The 23,781-nt window shown below is 40.7% G+C and overlaps 1 protein-coding gene across 1 annotated transcript in view; it reads right to left on the bottom strand.

Moving 5' to 3' along the window:
* AKAP6 (A-kinase anchoring protein 6) overlaps positions 1–17,921 on the bottom strand; it is a 271,172-nt gene extending 253,251 nt beyond the window's left edge. Inside the window, exon 1 of the mRNA XM_070734077.1 lies at positions 17,619–17,921. Within this exon, the coding sequence (XP_070590178.1) occupies positions 17,619–17,921 (303 nt within the window). The remainder of the gene's footprint in view (positions 1–17,618) is intronic.
* Positions 17,922–23,781: the final 5,860 nt, after the last annotated feature.

Consider the following 23,781-nt stretch of genomic DNA (forward strand, 5'->3'; position numbering starts at 1 on the left):
ATGGAAGCCAGGATTGACTGTAAGGAATGCATCTTGAAACGTTGGTAGCGAACATAGATGTTCAGCTGCTTGAGGTTGAGAATCAGGCGGTAGCCGCCGGACGTCTTGGGGACCAAGAACACGATAGAGTAGAACCCCTGTCCTTGTTGATGTACTGGCACCGGTTCTATTGCCCCAATGTCCAACAGGTGTTGTACTTCCCTGGCAATCAGGGAACATCTTGGTTGAGATAGCGACGGGCATTGTAGGAATCTGTCCGGAGGAGTCTGTAGGAAGTTGATGCGCAGACCATTTTTCACGGTATCTAGCGCCCAAATGTCGGTGGAAATAGCCGCCCAAGAGCCTGAGAAGGACTGCAGGCGTCCACCGATGGGTACCTGGATGGGTAAGTCATTTTTGTTTTCGGTACCCTCCTTTGTTCCCGCCCCGAAAGGATCTGCGGGGCTGTTGGAACTGTCGGTTCCTGTCTCCATAACCTGTTCTGTCGGACCTGAAGGATGGCTGCGTGTAGGAGCTCTGTCCATATGGCCTGGTGTTTGAGGCCGCAGGCGCGGCCGTGTCCGCTCGAAAGGGCTGCCTTCTGTAGTATGGGGCCGCCCGCCTGTCTTGCCTCCTCGCCGACCTTGGCAGCACCTTTTTCTTGTCTTTATCCTCGATCAAGACTTTATCTAGTGATTCTCCAAAAAGTGTGGTCCCTTGGTAGGGCGCGGTTGCAAGACGCCATTTCGATTTGGCGTCCGCTTGCCAAGAGCGGAGCCATATTAGGCGTCGAGTGGAAAGGTTGGTAGCCATCGCCCTGGATGAAAACCTAGAAGCAGCCAAGGTGGCATCGGCGGAGAACTCCGTGGAGGCGATCAATTTATTAATGTCTTGGCGAAGGCGAGCGTCCTCCGGGCCCAACCTGGGGAGGATGTCTCGAAGCCAAAGGATTGAGGCCCGGTTGAAGAAGGAGGCTGCCATAGCAGCTCTCAAGGACCAGGCACATAGCTGGTGCATTCTCCGGATCAGGTTCTCGGCCTTCCTATCATCGGGCCGCAAACCATCCGCCATCTCCGATGGAACCAGGGCATTGGAAATTAGCGAGGTAACCGGGGTATCCACAGCCGGGTATTGGAGCAAATCCTCTATTTCTGGATCGAAGGAGTAAAGCTTCTTGTCCAGAGCTGAGGGACCCAGAGCTGCTGCTGGTTGCTGCCAGGGCCTCTTTATGTTTTCTGCAAATATGGGCACTGCAGGGATAGTTTCTGAGTCCCTTTGAGGCTCATTAATGAGTCTGGAAGCGGGTAATGTGCCCACATCCTGGTCAGCCGTCTTTTGGGCACTGGTCAAAGTTAGTGTGGTTCTGGCCTTGTTTAGGAGAACCCTGAAAAGGGGTGCCTTGAATAAGCCTGCTAATACAGGCTGTTCTGGTAAGGTGGCTTCATCCCCCGACAGCTCATTCTCTGGGTCTGAAAAGGCCTCTCTGAACTCTTGCTCCTCCTGAAAAGAGTCATGCAGGGAAGGTGCAGGTGCAGGAGCTGACCAGATATCCTGCCTGCTGGGGCGAGGTGGCAGTGGGGATTGATGTTGTTGTTGGGCCCCAATTGCTATGCCCTGTGCATAAGCTGAAGCAATCATGTCTTGTACCGAGGGAGACATGGCTTGCCAGTTATCTGTAGAGCCCCTGAGCCCTGCTGCTGTGGGCGTGAATGTGGCTGTAGCTGCTGGAGGTTGAGAGGCAGGCCTGCTCCATTCTGATCTCTGAAATCCCTCAGATGGTGGGGGGGCACTTAATGGGCGGTCTGGTGAAAGACCCCCAGCGCTTTGAAAGGGAGGCCCCTCGAAGGTGGCCGATGACAGGGGAGGAGGACCCAGCGGGCTTTGATAAACGGGTGGAATAACCATGGCTGAGGGGCTAGGCCCTTGTCTTGGTTTTGCTTTGTCCAGCTGGGCCTCGAGGGCCTTTATTTTCTTCTCAGCCTCCTTTAGTGCATTGGAGGACTGAGAGCTTTTCCCCTTAGATTTTGAGCTGGGCCCCTTGTCCTTACTTTTATTCTTGGAGGAGGAGGGCACAGGAGCGCTGGGACTGGATTGAGACATGTTTGTAACAACACCGAGCCAAAAACACGAGGTTACTGCTTAAAAGCAAGTAAAATGGTGGACTAGGGAAGCTGGTGTCCCCTAAATAACATGTCATCTGTTTTTCCTGCTCGTGATTGGCTGGATACTAGGTAGAAGCCCATAATAGCTTCGTTGTCCTGGCAACGCCCTGAAGCAAGATGGCGGCCCTGGGATAGGCTGAAAAGAGCCTAGTCACTCTGACCCCTTAGCAAACAAGATGGCGGCCGTGACATCAGGCGGGAAAAGCTCTGCTTCTCAAACGGCCGGAGGGGGACTCAGAGGCTTTGACCCTGCGCCAAAATGGCGGGCGCAACTTCGGGCAGCTCGGCAATCACCTTCTGCACCCCCCCCCTTCAATTCCTTCGATCTCTGCTCCTCTGAGCGATCGGGAACAAGGTGGCTGCAAAGGGCCTCCGAACAGCTGATCTTTTTTTCTTTTTCCATTGCCGATCGGCAGGAACGCTGTCTGGGAGCTGCTGGGATCGCCTTACAGCTGATTTCCCCCCATGGGGAAATTCTGTGTACTGATTGCTCCTCTGATCGGTAAGAACCGATACTCGGAGACTCGTTGCGCTGGAAGAGTGGTTTGGGGGGGGGGGGGTCTGATCGCGGGCGTCAGGGACCCCAATCCAGCGATCCCTTTCAGCAAGGCAATACTCCGGAGAGCAGTGGCCTCTCAGGGATTGAAGAGACGGAGAACAATACCCCGGAGGGCAGTGGTTCTCGAGATCCAGGTCTTCCTCCTATAGAGAAAGGGAAAAAAAGGAGAAAAAATTATTGTTAGTAAACATCCTATAAATCTCACATACTGTGAGAAGAAAACTCATAGTCCCTACACTATGACTGAGTTTTTAAGACTGAACCTGAGGAGGTAGAGGGGGGCGGGACATAATTATGTTAATTTTTAACTCAGTCCCTGCCAATGAGGCTGAAGAACAACCCACATTGGACTCTCCGAACAGTGCAGGGGAGAACATGCTTAGTCAATGAATCTTGTCTGGTGACTCAGTCAGCCAATCATAGTGAAGTGTTGACTGAGCATGTTCAGAAACTGAGGAATTTAATTTAATTTATTAAATTTTTAAGCCGCCCAACTCCTTCCAGACTCTGGGTGGGAAGAAGGGCATGGTTTAGCCAGTTCTCTGCTGTACTTTGTTGTGAAAACATGTCCTGCCATTCGGTCTGTGAAAGAGCATGTGATATTGTAGAAATATTTTGTTTATGCTTATAAAGGTTTATTTGAATCTGCAAAACGCAGTCCTTTATAAAGCTTCTGATTTATTTTGCTATGCATAATACGTCGAAGTAACAGGAGCTCACTCCATTACGCGGCACAAGGGATTCAAACCATCAGATGGTGATAGACAAGTTCAGTATCTTAGCCACTGAGCCACCATATCCCCTTAGTCATTCCTGCTTTAATCTCCAAAACTCAACTTTTGGCTAAGATTTGCCAACTATTTTATAGATTAGCCTGTGGGAGAAGGAAAAAAAATACCATATGCTTACGCACATGCAGTGGCTTTAAGCAGCTTCACATATTAAGTAGGACAGCATTCATCTTTAGGCTATATAACAAAGAGTAATGAAGATATAAAGATAGTCATTAAAAATGCTAAATTGCATAGAGAAACCTGGGTCTGAGGTGTGTTGACAAAAATAACTATAGGTATATCTAAGCAAAAAGAGGCAAGTGATATATTTGTAGCTAGGGTTTCATAATATCTTTAAAAATGCAATTTGCAAAGATTTTCCCTAAGGAGCTGTTAATCCAAATGTACAACCATATGCTCCCATTTATTTTTTTGTACCACTTATGGACATCACCTTTTATCAAAGGCTTCGGCGTTTCAGAGAGCTGTTTCAGGTTTTTACAGATTCCGACTTTGTCTGTCTACTTCAATTCAAGCCCATCATATCACCAAAAACCTTAGTAGATTTTCTGTCAGGCTCTCTGGTAGACTCCTCCCAAAAATTCACAGGTACAAATTTCAGACACACACATGTTTGAAAATTTAAAACAATGTTCTTTATAATGAAAATTCACTTAAACTAAGCCCTCTTTTGGTATAGCAAAAAGCACTTGTCTCCAAATAAACTGGTAATTTGTACAAGTCCCTTATCAGTTCTGTGATACTTAGCTTGCAGCTGTGAGGCAATTCACAGTCCTTCTTCTTTCACAAAGTGAAACACACTTTGCTCTGGTTTAGTTTCAAAGCGGGGAAAAATCAGCACACAAAAGGTCAAAGTCAGTAAAGCAGTCACGAAACACAACAATCAGATAATTCTCCATAATGGCCAAACCCACAGGCTGCTATTTATAGGAGCCTCACTATTTACCACAGCCCACCCAACCACAGGTGGCCTCATTTTCTTTGATAATAATCTCTCAGTTGTTGTTGCCTATGCATCGCTCTCCGCATGTGTGGCTGTATCATTAACTCTTGTTCTGAATCCAAGGAGGAGCTAGATAATTGATCTCCTTCTGAGCTGTCTGCCACACTCTCCTCCTCCCTGTCACTTATGTCTTCTTGGTCAGAGGAGCCTTCATCAGCAGATTCCACCGGCGGCAAAACAGGCCTGCAGCATGTGGATGTCCCCCCCACATTCACAGTCCTTGGGGCAGGAGCTGGGCCAGAGCTAAACACAACTGTACAGAGTCAGTTCAGATATATGTTGTTTTGCTGGTAGAAATATATTTTAAGACATTTCTACTGATGTAGCAGAGTTTTAGCATTAATCCCAAAGAGGACATAGTGAGTTAGTCTAATGCAGCATCCTTGCTTTCCTGCAGTACATCCGCTTTGTCTATGAAGCAGCTTCTGAGACGAAAAGTACTCTCTGATCTTTGCCAAGTGTCTCTTCTCAGCTCTCTCAGAGGTTGCAAACACAGCTACAGATTTACTGTACAGCAGATGTCTTCCAATGTAATAAGGCAATGTTTCTGCTTCTTCTCTTGTAGAATTATTATCATGACGAGGATGTTGAACACTGGCTACATAATTGTACACAACCAAAACAGCCTCAATGATCTCTAGGGTTTTTTTAGCTCTGTTATGATATGATTTAAAAAACTCAACCCCCTTATTGAAATAAAATTCAGATCAATTAGCTCTAGTTTAATTTTTATGCCATTCTCCTATTTCCTATTTTATGTTTTTTAAATTCTTCTTTAATTCTCTCTCTCTTTATACATAAATGTTAATGCATATTTTAGCTGCACATTTCTCAGAGCATCTTAGTAAGCAGATGGTTCAATTTATAAACTTAAGTGAACAAATAAAATAGACGTGAAAGCTCCAGGGGGAGCCACTCTTCTGGGCTAGATAACCGATTTTCAAATTCTTCTGGGCTTAAATATCGACATTTTTGGAAGTGCTGGTGAGGGAGTAATTGAGAGCAAAAACAAAACAAAACAAAATGCAGGCCTCTTCAGAATATGACTGCACATTCCAGCTATAGGTTTGAAAAGATTTCTAACTAGATCCAGTTGAATGCATGAAGATTGGATGTGGCCATATTATGTTTGGTTTCCCTTTTACTATCTGACCATATGGAGGAAAACATGATCCTCAGAGCAGCATGAGGCAATAGGATGGTAAATGAAATTGAAAACCGAGGCAGTGTAGTCCCTAACTAACTACCACTGCTCCTCTATTTCTGCCTCCCCTTCTGTGAAAAATATTTCCAATTGCCATATAGTATAAAGACAATTTTTTGAAAGGTAAGAATCAAAACAGTTGTTTTAGAGGCAATGTTTCATAAGAGTACACTAGGCGGAAAAATAATCAACCCTGCCCGCTTATACCAAAGCCCTGATTTGGAAGAAGAAGAGAAGGAAGAAGAGATGACATTACAATGATCACAAGGAAGCCTCTCTTTTTTGTCCTCAGACTCTAAGGAAAGAAAATGAAATAAATGGCAGTAATATATTGAGACTTTCAAAGCCTGTGCTAGACAAATCATTGACATGACTTAGTTTTAGGTAACACTGAATATTAATATTTGTACGTGGGAAATGATGGTAATCATATTATTCCCTTTATGCCAAAAGATTTGAAGTAATTTTGTGCCACAGAACCTTACACGATTTTGGTCTGATCTAAGTATAGTACACAAAATTGTCTTCTACAATGTCTTACCTGTCAACGACTTCTTCAGCTTCAACCACAATAATACATGGGGAAACAATTGCTACAAACCCAAGGTAAACTGCTTCAAATTTGATTGCAGAAAATACAACTTCAGCAACAAAGTGGTCAACACCTGGAATGCTCTACCTGACTCCATTGTTACAGCCTCAAACCCTTACAGATTCAACCATGTGTACTATGGACCTCAGTGCATTCCTAAGAAGTCTGTAAAGGGGCGTGCATAAGTGCACCAGCATGCCTGCCATCTCTGTCTTATTGTCTCATTTATCTGTATTTACTTCCTTTGTTTATGTTTATTTTTATACCTATACCTGCTATCTTTTATATGTTTGCTTGACTAAATCAATAAATGAATGAATGAATGAATGAATGAATGAATAAATAAATAAATAAATAAATAAATAAATAAATAAAATTTATCTGAAGCTCCATGTATACTCTAGTAAAGATTGCAACTTTAATTAGTTAAACTATAGATTGAAATCCTACACCATTATTTTCAGCAATAATTTACTTTCTGCTTGAGTTTATGACTTTATAGAGCTGGAATTGTACTGTTTTTATTATCATTACAATATTTAAATTTTCAATAGAACGTAAGGGTATTTTCAAAAAAGATTCAGAATTTTAAGATGCCATCTGTCCTCAATCAATCAATGTTTTTATTAAATTAATATAAGTATAAGACCCTCCTTATGTTGCTCTTTGCCATCCGACACCTACTCCAAAGCATTTCTCAAAGACGCCTGGCTATTCTAGCTTTGCTGTAAAGCCATGAAAGCTGAGCTGAAATTCAGAACTAAGTTCCAAACGTAACCTTTCTTGCTATAAACTAAGGCAATTAACAAACTTCCATATTTGAATAAATTTGCATGTGTTTTGGAAAGAAATTATATGATAAGACTGAAACAAATTATGAGACCAATTCTAAATTTATAATCATCTTTTATATCACAAAGGTGCTTTTTTTGAGAGTCAACTGGACTTTCTGGTCCAATTTACTCTTGGAAAAGCACTTTTGGGGCAACTATGACCTGGATGTCTGAGAATCTCCACAGACATTAATCTTTTATATATTTATTAATTTATCTATAACCTGCTCTTGCTCCACAAATTCAAAGTGGTCTGTACTTTCTCCTCCAATTTTTCTAATGTCAACAATCCTCATGGTTAGGATATGGATGAGAGCTGGTGATGGACTCAAATATGACCCACTGAATTTCCATGGGTGATGACAGATTTGAATCTGGGTCTTTCAGATCAGAGTCCAACTCTTATTCCACACTGGCTCAACTGTCACATGAAAAATTAATTAAAAATACAATGTCACCTTTCTTGAAAAGAATCACTTAACTTTGGTAGTATGTTTGATTGCAACTCATACCTTGGTAGATAAGCAGTTTTGATTTCATTCATTTTTCAAGATGATGCTAAGGCAGAGATATTTAGTGCATGAACAATGCAAATTGAGGAATGCTGCAAACTGTTATTTATTATATTATTTATTTCAATAGCATACCATCCTGGTAACCTTGGATGTACCACATCTTGCCTGACTATAAAAGTATGCCCTTGCCTTTCTAGATCAAAGAATCTCAGATTGATTAGCTATTTTAATAATATAAAGCATTTATAGTACTGTAATTACTTATTGCACAATAAATAATCTTTACTACATTGTGTAATAAGAGTTTTGCATAAAGATCTGATTGAACAGGCTGTGGGGAAAATCTCACATTCAACTTTATACATATTGATAAGCAGATTCTCTTATCAGTAAATCAAATAAGATTTGATTTATCTGATCTTATATGATTTATAAAATAACAGCTGGAACAGCTGGAAAAAAATAAAATATTATTTTTGCTTCTGCCTAACAGACAATATCATGGGAAAGTATTTATTTTTATATTTTTATTTATGTATTTATAAAATTTATGGAATGCCCATCTTATCACAGGGTAGCTCTAGGTAGCTGATATACATATCAGATGTGCTGATATTCAAACTCTATTTATCTAATCATGTCAAATCTATGCAATTCAAAGTATTGGTAATGATCTATAAAGCCCTACATGGCATAGGGACAGATTACTTGCAGGACCGCCTTCTATCACATAAGTCCCAGTGACCAGTTAGGTCCCACAGAGTTGGCCTTCTCCAGGTCCCATCAACTAGACAATGTCACTTGGCCACACCTAGGGGAAGAGCCTTCTCTGTGGGGGCTCCAGCCCTCTGGAATCAGCTCCCCTCCCCCGCAGATTCATACCGCCCTCACCCTCCTTGCCTTCTGTAATCTATGCCACCAGGCTTGGGGCTATTAGACTCTAGCCCCCTGGTCGATGAATGTTACTTATGGTTGTTGTCTGAGTGGGTACGACTGGTTTTTAAATAAAATTGGGGATTATAGATTAATATATTTAGTTTTAAATTAATTGGATTTAGGCTACTATATTTTATTGTTTTCTTTTATATAGGTTGTTAGCAGCCCTGAGTCCTTGGAGAGGGGCGGCATATAAATCCAATAAATAGATAGATAGATAGATAGATAGATAGATAGATAGATAGATAGATGGATGGATGGATGGATGGATGGATGGATGGATGGATGGATGGATGGATGGATGGATGGATGGATGGAGAGAGAGAGAGAGAGAGAAATGATAGATAGATAGATAGATAGATAGATAGATAGATAGATAGATAGATAGATAGATAGATAGATAGATAGATAGATAGATAGATAGAACATATTCCACTTACACAGTGTTGGATGTATCTCTGGAACCTTCATCTTAGAGACAAACATTTTTGTGCTCTATTTGTATAACAGAAAGTGTTTCCAAAATAGCAATAACCTCCTGGGTAGTGTGCTAAATGAAAACACCATGCAGGTTAATTATCTTTTATTGTGGGCTGCTAATGGTTGTTTGGAATATTGCAGTAAGAGCTATTTGTAATTTATCAGAATTTGCTGAGGAACGATAATCAACACCAACATATGACCAATTAAACTAATCAACATTTGATTTTTCAAATTAATATGATTTAATATGAAGATTATATTTATCTCTGGCAATCTTTTCAAATTCAGGCAACATTTGGTAAACAGAGACGGTAGAGGATTTTCTGATGAATAGAATTTAGTTATACCTCAGAATAACAGAGGTGGAAGAAACCTTGAAGCAGGAAAACTCATACTATTTCAGACAAGTGGTTGTCCAATCTCTTCTTAAAAACCTCTAGTGATGGAGCGCCCCCAACTTGTAGAGGCAAGCTATTTCACGAATTAATTGTTTTCACTGTCAGGAAATTTTTCCTTAGTTCTTGATTGATAAGTTTTCATTCTTACTCCTCAAAGAAGATTTTTATTTTTATTTATTTATTTGTTTGTTTGTTTGTTTGTTTGTTTACTAGGTCCTCAGCAGTCTGGATTCAGGCCCGGCTACAGCACGGAAACTGCTTTGGTCGCGTTGATGGATGATCTCTGGTGGGCCCGGGACAGGGGCCTGTCCTCTGTCCTGGTGCTCCTTGACCTCTCAGCGGCTTTCGATACCATCGACCATGGTATCCTTCTGCACTGGCTGGAGGGGTTGGGAGTGGGAGGCACTGTTCTTCAGTGGTTCTCCTCCTACCTCTCCGGTCAGTCGCAGTTGGTGTTAGTGGGGGGTCAGAGGTCGACCCCGAGGTTTCTCCCTTGTGGGGTGCCTCAGGGGTCGGTCCTCTCTCCCCTGCTATTTAATATATACATGAAACCGCTGGGTGAGATCATCCAAGGGCATGGGGTGAGGTATCATCAATATGCCAATGATACCCAGTTGTACATCTCCACCCCATGTCCAGTCAATGAAGCAGTGGAAGTGATGTGCAGGTGCCTGGAGGCTGTTGGGGCCTGGATGGGTGTCAACAAACTCAAACTCAACCCAGACAAGATGGAGTGGCTGTGGGTTTTGCCTCCCAAGGACAATTCTATCTGTCTGTCCATTACCCTGGGGGGGGAATTATTGACCCCCTCAGAGAGGGTCCGCAACTTGGGCGTCCTCCTTGATCCACAGCTCACATTAGAAAAACACCTTTCAGCTGTGGCGAGGGGGGCATTTGCCCAGGTTCGCCTGGTGCGCCAGTTGCGGCCCTATTTGGACCGGGAGTCATTGCTCACAGTCACTCATGCCCTCATCACCTCGAGGCTCGACTACTGTAACGCTCTCCACATGGGGCTACCTTTGAAATGTGTTCGGAAACTTCAGATCATGCAGAATGCAGCTGCGAGAGCAATTATGGGCTTCTCCAAGTATGCCCATATCACTCCAACACTCCGCAGTCTGCATTGGTTGCCGATCAGTTTCCGGTCACAATTCAAAGTGTTGGTTATGACCTATAAAGCCCTTCATGGCACCGGACCAGAATATCTTCGGGACCACCTCCTGCCGCATGAATCCCAGCGACCGGTTAGGTCCCACAGAGTTGGCCTTCTCCGGGTCGACTAAACAATGTCGTCTGGCGGGACCCAGGGGAAGAGCCTTCTCTGTGGGGGCCCCGACCCTCTGGAACCAGCTCCCCCCTGAGATTAGGATTGCCCCCACCCTCCCTGCCTTTCGTAAACTCCTTAAGACCCACCTCTGCCGTCAGGCATGGGGGAACTAAAACACCTCCCCCTTGCCCATGTTGTTTTGTTGATTGACTGACTGTGTGCCTGTTTTTTATATATACTGTTTTTATGAGATTACTAATTTTAAATTGTAATTAGATTGGTGGGCATTGGATTTAGTATTATGTACTGTGCTGTTTTTTATTATTGTTGTGAGCCGCTCCGAGTTTGCGGAGAGGGGCGGCATATAAATCCAATAAATCTAATCTAATCTAATCTATTTACTTTTTTGTTTGTTTGTTTATTTATTTATTTATTTATTTATTTATTAGATTTCTATGCCGCCCTTCTCGAAATGACTATCTGTTCTACTATTTCCACAAGAAAAGTAGCTCATTAGTAACCACATGAGAAGTCACTGTTTCCTTTTATAAATAGCAATTAGACTATGTGGTAATGTAGGGGAGAATTATTAAAATGTAATGGTACAACAAGGTTGCTTTCAGAAAATCAACTCTAAATATGAAATTGTTTAAAAACTGTTGCCTGATTTTTTTGGCATGTTTATCCTTTTTTACTTCTTAAATTTTCACAGAACAATTTTCAAGGTAATAAAAATGTTTTAGCTATTGGACAGAAATATAATCACTCAAAGATTTCTTTGTGTCCTTAGGGAAAATCTGACCTTAGATAGAATAGATACTTCTTTGTGTTCATATTTGGCAGAGGTATACAACCTTAGCCTCTGAGGCTCCATGCAGCCCCTGGAATCTTTCCAAAAGCTGCCATCAAATTGCCAACCTTAATATGAAAGAAGGGAAAGTAATTAAATATCTTGCTGTTTTAAAATTAGTTTAAGCTTAATTAAATCACAATTAGTTTTTAACCCAGCCTGCATGCTTATTATTGTCCTTTTAGAATCGGATCGTCAACATGACACCCATAGATGAAGCTGATCACTAATCCAAACAAAATTCCACAACACTGCATTAAAGCATCTATGGGGCATTTTTAGGAAACAATGCAATGAGGCTTCTGGGATTGCTTTCCTTGACATTAATCCCACTGAATATAATTCAGCCAACAAATTACGCCACACCTCTGTCTGAGAAGGCTTCCCAGAACAGTTTCCAAAGTAACACAAGCAAACATGAGAAAATGAGATGTAGCAGGTCCAGAAAGTTCATTGACATTACTTGAGAAATGAATAGATTTAAAAAGAAACCCTCAGGTTATAGCTAATGCAAAGATAGTTCCTAAATTTGGCTTGCATAAATTCATTTGCTCTTTGTGTGAATTCGTTTACAGATTTGCAAGGCAATTCCAGTTCTCTATTTAATGCTTAATATTGGATGCCCATAATTCATTTCTCACTTGTTCAATGTTGATTAATATGACAGTCTAACTCTCTATTTGCCACTGCTAACCCACTGTCACCACTTGGGTGATTTTTTTTCCTCCCTTTTTTTCTTTCTAACATTTATACAGCTTGGTTGCGAGTTCATCATTTTGCACTGTGCTGACTTCAGTTCCTATAGCAAAACGATCAATAAATATGAAGACATCATTTGTATACAGTCCTATTAAATATCAGAAGGAATGATTTCAGAGATTTGCAACTAAGAATATTATAAAGCAATTAGAATATTAAGCATATATTTAAATTCCCATGTACATGGTTCCTACATTTTAAGACATAAAAACATGTTTAATCCTTCATTGCCTTTTTTCAGTATCATACAACTAATTTTTAAATAAGACAGCAGAATTATGCTTAGTTTACTTTCTTTCAAAGCCTTTGCCACACAGATAAAATTTAAGCATAAAAATCTATTGTAGTTATGTATGTACAGTATATGCTATATATATTAGAATTTTAATAGGACAGACAGTGAAATCATTAAATATCTTAGAGCAATCATTTATAATCCTATTTTATCCCAGACAGTAAAATAATGAGATCATTTCACTTTCTCTCCTACTGCCTGCTTAAGTAATCTTAATGAAATCTTCAAATTAGTTAGGAGTGGTGGGGAGTTGAGGAGCAGAGAGGAGCGGAGAGGAGCGGAGAGGAGCGGAGAGGAGCGGAGAGGAGCGGAGAGGAGAGAATTTTTGATTTGATTCTTTTCACTCAAGCTCTATCCAAATCTACAGAATCCAGCTCTGGACAATCTCCAGAAAGGAAGAAGGCAAGAGACAATGGAAACTGTGCTACAGTCTAACATCCTCCACATTATCGATGTATTACTATGATTAGCAGATAATTATCCCACTATCTGGAAATGGGCTAAACAACCAATTCAGTTATAGACATACCGTCTATGTATAATCCAGATAATCTCATTCCACCAAGGCTCGGAACAAAAGCAACAGAGACTGGACAGGGATTGAAAATGGGGACAGTAAATGTCATGCCATTGTTGTTATTTGTCAACTCAAGGACCTGTAGAGAGCAACTGCTCTAACTCAGTGTAGCAAAATTCCTGCCATCAGCTATTATGACAGTAACACATAACCAAGTGTTTCCATTAGTTAACGTAGAAAAATGTTTCATTCTTAAACCCTAGTCATTCCACTCAATCAATGTCCTGTCCAAATGTTTTCATATTTCTTCTTCGTTAACTATATATCTAGAAGAGATAAAAGCAGTGGACAGCATCTAATTCTGATGATAATTCATCATGTTTTAGTCCTTTGCATTGCTTAATGCAGTGATTTTCAACCTTTTTTGAGCCACGGCACATTTTTTACATTTACAAAACCCCGGGGCACATTGAGCAGGGCGGGGGGGGGGGGGGGGCTAAAAAAAGTTTGGAGAAAAAAATTCTCTCTCTCTCCCTTCCTTCCTCTTTCTTTCTCTCTCTCCATCCCTCTTTCTTTCTCTTCCTTCCTTCCTCCCTTTTTTGCTCTCTTTCTCTCCCTCCTTTCCTACCTCTGTCTTTTTCTCTCTCTCCTTCCCTCCCTCTCTTTCTCTCTCTCTCTCTCTTGCTTTCTTTCTCTCTCTTGCTTTCTCTCTCTTGCTCTGTCTCTTGCTTTCTTTCTCTTGTTCTCTTTCTCGCTCACTCGCTCTTTCTCTCTCTTGCTTTCTTTCTCTCTCTTGCTTTCTCTTTTTTTCTCTCTCTCTTGCTTTCTTTCTCTCTCTGAGCTTCGCGGCACACCTGACCATGTCTCGCGGCACACTAGTGTGCCACAGCACACTGGTTGAAAAACACTGGCTTAATGCTACCATCTATTCTTCCCCTGCAGAAATGAATGATCTCAAAAGATGAGGGACATTCTTTTAAAAAAAATAAAAAATATATATAATCTGTTCTGGTCTCCTAGGTAGGAACAGAAGACAATCTGCTATCCAATGTCCTCTTTTGACTGCTCAAAGGCAGCAACTTCAAAGTTAGGTTTTTTCTTGAAATAAAATGAATGCAATTGTGGACTTTTCAAACAGGGTACTAACTGCAAAGTTAGGTTTTTTCTTGAAATAAAATGAGTGCAATTGTGGACTTTTCAAACACCCTTTCTAGTAGACAGGGTGCTATTAAAATGTGTTGGTCTATCCTAAAAGTGGCAGCTCTGAGCAGGCTTTGAAAGTGTTATTTAACTTAATGTGTACTTTTGTCTTGAATGTGGCAGATAGGTCAAAGCTCTTTTAAGGAACATCTGTTTGTCCCTCAGTCTGGCAAGTATTCATGAATACAAGATTGAAGGTTCATGCTAGAAGCTTGGAGCACTAGAAATACCCAAGGTGATGAAACTACAAAACCACAGTTGCAAACTGCCTATTAAACAAGGAATAAAAATGATAGGGAGTCAGGCAGAAGATAAGTCAGTGTGGTGGGTAATACATAAACTGTGGGACTGTTGGGCATCTTCTGGTTCTGATCCAGCATCATCAAATTGGATTTGGGGGGAGGGGGGAATTACAACTAAGCAGACATAATTAGATAATACACTTGGAGTGATGTTTTGCCATATAATTTTGGGGACTTATCATCTTTGGGGTTGCACTGCCCCCGAGACAGGCCTGGTGCATAATCAGGGGTTCTCCTGAATCTGTGACTCCTGATTGATGACTGGGTGACTGGTATGTCAGGGGGGTATTTGCACAATGCTTGTTATGCATCAGTTATACCCATTCCTAGACCAACAGGCCTTTCTGTCAGGCCCAAGCCCAGAGATGACACAGCAAAGTCCTATCAAGTCCAGTCCTTGCTTACCCCTACCCTGTTTTCCACAAAATAAGACTATTATGTATTAGGATTTGCAAGTTAGCAAATTGCTTCCACTCAGGTCCGCTCTGCAGAGTGGGAGAATAAAGAGCACTGATTGGTTCTTCTAGCCGGCAACCCTCTATTTAAAGGAGAGCCGCCGCTGTCCCATTGCTGGAGTTTTACTTACACTAATAAAGAGCTGTTGTCACTAAAACTGTGACTCTTTAGTATAAGAACTCAACAAAAACAACCCCTGATAATAAGCCCAATCGGGATTTTGAGTCCATGGCAGTAAGGCCAAGCGCTTATTTCAGGGTTCAAAAAATATATAAATTAGGCTCTTATTTTCGTGGAAACACAGTAATGAACAGAATCTTGCCAAACTAAAGGTATAAACATCTAAACCTAATAGATGTATCAAGAGAGATTCTAAGAAATGGCTATCCTGAATCTCTTCCCCCACCCAGAGGTGGGTTCCTCTTGGTTTATACCAGTTCTCCTGAACTGGTAGTGACCACTGGTGATGTCATGTTGACTTCACGGAACTGGTTTGGTCAGTGCCGGTCTGTGGGCAGCCATCTTTTTTGGGGATTTTTAAATTTATTTTGGGGGGATATTTTTTATTTTTTCCCAGGTTTTTTTTCTTCTGCACATGTGCAGAAGCCAAGTTCCCGGCACTGTGCATGCATTACCATCTTGTTTTTGGCTTCAAAAAATTTTTGAAAAATTATTTTTCAAATTTAATTTTTTGAACAAAAAAAATGGTTGCCACTGTGCGTGAGTGCGCATGCGACCATGTGGCACAGCCACACAGTGCGGGAGGAAGCGAAACGACAACAAGGTAAGTTAGAATCAGTTCCTGCCCCCACCTCCAATCCTCCAATCATCTTGGGACTGTTTTCTCTGGAAAAACTCTGTTGCCCATCCTATCACACTTTCTCACACTCATTCATGACCTGGTCATCTCCTATTTGGACTATTGTAATGTTCCTTACATGGGGCTGCCCTTGAAGAGTATCTATAAAGCTTCAGTCACTCAAAATGCAGCAGTATGCATAGTTTTGCGCAAGCCTGAATTTGTGTATGTATCATCTCTTTTGTAGGAGCTACATTGGTTGCCAATTTGCTTTTGGATACAATTCAAGGTGCTGGCGATCACCTTTAAAGTCCTACATAGGTTGGAGCCAGCTTGTGTGAAGGATTGCCTCTGCCTCACCAGAGCAGGTCCCTGCATCTGTTAAGAAAATACATCTGTTGGGACCAAGAAAAAGGCCCATCTCTGCCATGGGAGAAGAAGAGGGGTTGGGGTTTAAAATTGTGATTATTTATAGCTGTATACCTTCCAGAGTCACTGTTGTGAATGGGGAAATAAATCATATAAATATGTTTAATGAATAAGAAAAGCAATTGATAAGATTGTACAATAGTTGCTGCAGAAAAAGATGAACTGTATACAATCATCCCAGAAGGAGATACTGGTTGCTTCCATACTTCCGTAATGTGTGTGTATGAGAGAGAGAGAAATAGAGAAAGAGAGGGGGGGGGAGGGAAGGAGGGGAGGGAGGCAAGACTAGAGGAATTATTTCATGATTATATGGTCCAATTCTATGGAACAGGCCTTTCCCCTTACAAATGAATTGGCTTTTTTCCTAATGTCAGGTGAAATTCTTCCAAACAGTATTTGGTGGTGGTGATGATGATAATGATCTATAGAATCTATATAGAATATAGAATGCTAGTGAGACCACATTTGGAATACTGTGTTCAGTTCTGGAGACCTCACCTACAAAAAGATATTGACAAAATTGAACGGGTCCAAAGACGGGCTACAAGAATGGTGGAAGGTCTTAAGCATAAAACGTATCAGGAAAGACTTAATGAACTCAATCTGTATAGTCTGAAGGACAGAAGGAAAAGGGGGGACATGATCGAAACATTTAAATATATTAAAGGGTTAAGGTCCGGGAGGGAAGTATTTTTAATAGGAAAGTGAACACAAGAACAAGGGGACACAATCTGAAGTTAGTTGGGGGAAAGATCAAAAGCAACATGAGAAAATATTATTTTACTGAAAGAGTAGTAGATCCTTGGAACAAACTTCCAGCAGACGTGGTTGGTAAATCCACAGTAACTGAATTTAAACATGCCAGGGATAAACATATATCCATCCTAAGATAAAATACAGAAAATAGTATAAGGGCAGACTAGATGGACCATGAGGTCTTTTTCTGCAGTCAGACTTCTATGTTTCTATGATAATTTTGCCATCTTTATTATTTTTCCTGTTATGATTGTCATAAGATTGATTGTTACTATTCTGTCAATTGCTGCAAGTTTAATTCACCTAATGTACTGTATTATCAATGGATGGTTTCACATTATTTGTATTGTGAATGTTCTAATTATCAGTTTTAAATTCACAGTGTGTAAATATAGTTAATACAGAAATAAACAAAATTAAACAATGAAACAGCTACTCTCAGACATTTCCCTCCTCTCAGCCTGCAATCTCTGTCACAACCAAGCAGCATTTCGGAAAGACAGCCAGCAGAGAGCAGCATTTAATCTTACTTTCAGTTGTACCAAATGGACATCCACGTGTTTGCTGTCCATATCCTGCTGCACAGAGTAAGTCAAATCCCGGACTCTTTCTGATGTCATCCGAAGCCAGGTCTCAATCTCAGGCAAGTGGAGAACAATCTTCCAGTCTGCAACTGTGTGGAGTGGGGGAGGCTTTTCATATTGTTGCTCCGGATCAAAATCTTCCCTACCATCTTGTTCAGTTGTAGGAGTCGTGTTGATGATCATGGGGGATACATCGGGAGGGACAGCATTCAGTTCTTGTGGAAGGATGGGGGAAAGTGCTACTTCCATGGCTGATGACTGAAGTTCTAGATCATGCTTCTTGTCAAAGCAGCTGCACATATGGAAGAGGAAATGGGCAAATGGTTAAAAAAAAAAAAACTAACCCAGAACTTGGAATAAAACATCCACCTGTTCATAACAATTGAAATACTGCATGTTTTATACATATATTGAATACTGCCTGTTGGTTAAAAGCACTGGAAGCAGGACAAACTTGTTTGCAACCAACCAAATTAAAATTCTGTCTAAGCAGACTCAAATTCAAATCTAAATAATTGTCACTTGTATGTGTCAGACATTTCACAGCAAAATAGACTTAGTGTGATTAAGTTTTGCTTCTTACGATTAGGATGATGGACAGCAACTATGGAATTCCACAAATGATGGTTTATTAATCATAATCAATCAACCAACAGCCCCCAGTTTCTGAAACTATGTTATTTAGGGTTTACTTACATACTTGAAACTTTATATATACTGTATACTTTTATAAAAAGTAGAAATTAGCAGGGGGGGAAAGGGTTAATGAAAGCTAAATTCAATTAACAAGTATTAATCAATAATTAATAACCATTATCACTTATGTGGACATTGAAAAATGTAAGAAATAAAAAAACTTTATACCTGGAAAAATGTAAGAAATCTAAGGAATTAAAGAATCAAAATACAATATTCAAATGTTTGTACAGATAGTCCTTAACTTATGACCACAACTGAGCTCAACATTTCTGTTGTTAAGTAAGACATTTGTTTAAGCAAGTTTCCCCCTGTTATATGACATTTCTGGCCAGAGTTTTAAAGTGAATCACTGCCGCTACTCAGTTAGTAAGATGGCTGTTTAGTGAATCTGGATTCCTCACTGATTTTGCTTGTCAAAAAAGTTGCAAAAGGGGATCATGTGGCCTTGGAACACAGCAGTGATCATAAAGTATGAACCAGTGGCCATTTTGATCATATGATCGTGGAGATGCTACAAAGGTTGTAATTATGAAAAATGGTCATGAAGCTTTAGCAAGAAAAGCCTCTTGCTTCTTACAACTATAAGCTGTAACCAAAGCTACAACTGCTCCATCAAATATCCCAGGTTAATCAGTAGCACCTCCAATAAGAAAGTTAAGCTGATAAATGATTGAAAGGATTTTTCTCTGCCTGAGATCACGGACAAACATTATTGGTAAGAGATATCAATGCTGAAGCAAATATAATTGATATAAGTAGTTTTAAACCAATCACTTTAAAAAAAAATGATTTCATTTATTATCTAGGCCCTCAACAGTTAGGATTCAGACCCAGCTACAGCACGGAAACTGCTTTGATCGCGCTGATGGATGATCTCTGGTGGTCCTGGGACAGGGGTTTATCCTCTGTCCTGGTGCTTCTTGACCTCTCAGCGGCTTTCGATACCATCGATCATGGTATCCTTCTGCGCCGATTGGAGGGGTTGGGAGTGGGAGGCACACAAGCAGGGAGAACAGAAGGAAAACTAAGCTGAAGTACACCTGCACCTTGCTAAATAATCTACACTGAACTTAATTATGTAGATCAGGCAACATTTATTCTTATGATAAAAAAGAAAGAAGGTGAACTTTCCTCCCCATAATCTCACTCACTCACTCACTCACTTATTTATTTATTTATTTATTTATTTATTGGATTTGTATGTCTCCCCTCTCTGAGGACTCGGGGCGGCTCACAGCATATCAAACAATATACAATGGTACCTCTACTTAAGAACTTAATTCATTCCGTGACCAGGTTCTTAAGTAGAAACGTTCTTAAGTTGAAGCAATTTTTCCCATAGGAATCAATGTAAAAGCAAATAATGCGTGCAAACCCACTAGGAAAGAAATAAAAGCTCGGAATTTGGGTGGGGGGAGGAGGAAGAAGAAGAGGAGGAGGACAGTCGCTGCTGAAGGAAGAAGGTGAGGTGAGCGCCCCCTTTTGCCTTTCCATCCCAGATTCTCCAGGAGGCAACCTCGCGCCGGGTGCATGGGAGGCAGCGCGAGGAAGTCACCACAGCGAAGTGGTTTATTCCCTCTCCAAGCGCCCAGAGAAATGAAAACGCCCCATTCACTCTGGGCTGCTAAAGCCTCCTTAAACACCACTGAAAGGCTCCTCTGGCAGCCCAGAAAAGCCCGAGATGGCTGGGATTAAAGGGGGAATGGCAGGAAACTGGCCGGGCCTTCATGCTGACTTATGGACACTTTTTTTAAAAAGATTCAAGGTCTTGCAGAAAGAAGTCAGATAAATAATTAAAACATCATTAAAGACTTTCTAAAAGGGGGGAGCTTTTCCCAACAAAGGTAACAAATGTTTACTGAGATACAGTCCCAGCTACTGTATATAATATTAAATACAAAGCAACCATTCAGCAGGAGTGTTCAGGCATTTATGCCATCTACCTAATGCACTGTTATTTCTGGTAGCTAAATGGATTGAATGATCCATATTGCTTCGCTAAAAAGCTTCATGCTCTAAGTTAGAAGTTTGTTCAGCACTGGATAAAAGGCAACCTTAAAATGTATCTATGTCATAAATGGATTGTTAGGACTGGTTCTGTAGAAGCAGTAGTAACTTGGCTGCCTGGGTCACTGGAATCAACAGCAACCCAGACCTGCTGTGCCCTGAACTGTCTCTCTCGGCAGCACCATAGGTGATGCCATCTTGTTTTTTGCTTCTGCCCATGTGCAGGAGCTGTGTTTTCATGCCCGTGAAGTGCATCATTGCATGAACCATCAGAAAAGAAATCTGGAAACCACCTTGATCTATGTGCTGTATATTTGAAGCATTGTTGAACTCTGGATATTTTCATAACAACACCAACGAGTACCAGCACTAAAATCACATTGAATAAGGCAAATTATCACCTCATTAAAGTAAGAAAAGTGAAATGAAAACTTTATAAGATAGCGGTGTGGGTTTTCTGTGTCACCTAAAGGCCTATGTAGATGAAGCATATTGATATTTATATAGAGTAGCTTTGAAATCCATGCAGAAAGACAAACATAAAAGAAAAAAATACTGATTCTTATAAATTGATAGGATTTCTCCATCTTACAGTGATACCTCTACTTACGAACTTAATTCGTTCCGTGACCAGGTTCTTAAGTAGAAAAGTTTGTAAGAAGAAGCTATTTTTCCCATATGAATCAATGTAACAGTAAATAATGCATGCAATTGGGGAAACCACAGGGAGGGTGGAGGCCCTGGTTCCTCCCAGGAGATTCCTAGAGAGGCTCCACGGAGGCTTCTCCCCACCTTTTCCAGCCTGTTTCCTCCCAGGAGATTCCTAGAGAGGCCCCACAGAGGCTTCTCCCTGCCTTTTTCAGCCCTGTTTCCTCCTTGAAGATTCCTAGAGGGGCCCCACAGAGGCTTCTCCCCACTTTTTCCGGCCCTGTTTCCTCCCAGGAGATTCCTAGAGAGGCCCCACGGAGGCTTCTCCCTGCCTTTTCCGGTTACAGTTTTGGAGGCTTGGGTTTGTAAATGGAAAATGGTTCTTGAGAAGAGGCAAAAAAATCTTGAACACCCGGTTCTTATCTACAAATGTTCATAAGTAGAGGCGTTTCTAAGTAGAGGTTCCAGTGTACAATGAAACCTCAGTACCCATCATTAATTGGTTCCAGAAGATGTGATGAGTACCAAAAGCATTGAGTACAAAACAAAATGTTCCCATTAAAAACTATGTGATGAGTCACAAGGCATACTCGGTACGCCCATATAACACAAACACTTCACGTGCTGCACTGGCTAATGATTAGTCTCCAGTCACAATTCAAGGTATTGGTTACTACATCTATAAAGCTCTACATGGCTTAGCTCTACCTGACTATTTACGGGACTGTCTCCTGCCACATACCTCCCAGACACCTATAAGATTGCACAGAATTGGCCTTCTCCGGGTCCCGTCGACTAAGCAATGTAGGTTGGTGGGACCGTGGGGGAGGGCATTCTCTGTAGCTGCCCCAGCTCTATGGAACCAACTCCCCCCTGATGTCCATACTGTTCCCACTCTACTGGCCTTCCAAAAAGCTGCCAAGACCTGGCTTTGCTGATGGGTCTGGGGGCCGTGAATGTTAACACCTGGCACGGCCAAGTCATGTTGGATTGGTATATATGTTGTTGATAGATTGAATTTATGGGTTTTATGGGTTTTTTATAGTTTTAATATATGGATTTATAATGGGGTTTTATTGTTATTATTAATATTTGACACTTCTTTTTATTATTGTATTGTATTGTATTTATATTGTTGTAAGCCGCCCTGAGTCATGCAGGATTGGATGGCATAGAAATTGAATAAATTAAATTAAATTAAATTAAGACAACCAATACTGACAAGTTCTACCTTGTGCATTGAGTACCAAACAAATGATGAGTCCCAGGACCAAGTGTTCATGACAAAATGCACTGAGTACCACATCTGATGAGTTTCAAAGCAATTGAGTACCGAGGTACCACTGTTCGCATAAAATAAAATAAAAACATTTCATAGGTACATTTTATGCCCACCATAGAACTGAACTGCCTACCCATTGAGATTAATAGACAAATAAATTGAGCTAGATCAATTCCTGGGGAGGACCTATTAAAAGACATCCTGCAGAAACAGAATAACAGGAAATCACTGGTTGTCACCTACAGCACACAACTCAAATCTCTCAAATGCCTTAATAACAAATTACAGCTCGCACCGGACAATGATAATGTTCTTTTAAAGGCACAGGCCCATACTTGCATACGGACAACCTGAAGCAGATTCTCACATGCCAACATCAGAACTAGATCCTGAATAAGATGTATGCCTTGCCTCCACATCTACACTAATTGGACTATCATGGTCCTAACAATCATACACTCACAATATTAGATTCTAGAATATGATATATGCCATCATTTTGTAGCATTTGCCTCTCTGAATACTTAGGATAAATGGAATAAAGTTTGCACACATAAAAATGGATACAAAGTTAACTTGAGACAAAGACTACTTAACAATAGAGTTTTTAATTGCCCAGGCCAATCCACAGCAGACTTCAAAGTTATTATTTTAGAAAAGAAGGACATTAATGGCACCATCAAACAGAAAATTGTTTTAGGCAATCTCAGAAGGTCTCAACAAACAATAGATTTTTAACATATTGCATTTGTTAATTGATAAAGTACTTGTAATTTATCCCACATGTAACTTGTATCTGCATAACCAATCTATCTTCTTTTTCCCCTCCACCCAAAATTTAATCCGACATCTTCAGTTTAACTTCTGTGCATCAGACGTAGTGAGAGGCAACTCATGAAAAATTATGTATTTTAATAAAATGTGTAAGTCAGAAAAGATTTCAGATTTTTTTTTGCAACTATAGACTATCATGGGTCTCCTCGACAACATATACAAAAAAGAGAAAATGTCATCTTCTTTCATCCCATTAATTTTTTTTGCAAATCTTACTTAAGTGCAATGCAGCCTTTTACCCGACATGAAAATTCTTTCCTTTCATTTAGTACAAAGCTTTTAATAGCGAACACTTAAAAAGCACTCCGCTAACCATGCGCCTTTAATTAATTTTAAATATTATCCTGTAATGGCCAAGAGAAAACTATTTTTGTTCTGTTCTTATCACTCTCTCACTGATTCACCAAGTAACAAAATCTCAAATTTTCCTTTCCAAAAGTTAAAAGTAGCTAAATTGAATAAGTGATGGCTAAAAAAGAGAATTATTAGTTATATTGAATATATGATATGAGATACAGCATAAACTATGGTTTATGATAACAGAAAGGAATCACTTGAAAAACACTATTTAGAGGGTAAAAAGGATTGGAAATGAAGCCTTTCTCCAAAAAGCCACAATTTGAGTAGAAGTATCTAAGT

This window comes from Erythrolamprus reginae, chromosome 1 (assembly GCF_031021105.1).
Source record: "Erythrolamprus reginae isolate rEryReg1 chromosome 1, rEryReg1.hap1, whole genome shotgun sequence".
NCBI classification, from domain to species: Eukaryota; Metazoa; Chordata; class Lepidosauria; order Squamata; family Dipsadidae; genus Erythrolamprus; species Erythrolamprus reginae.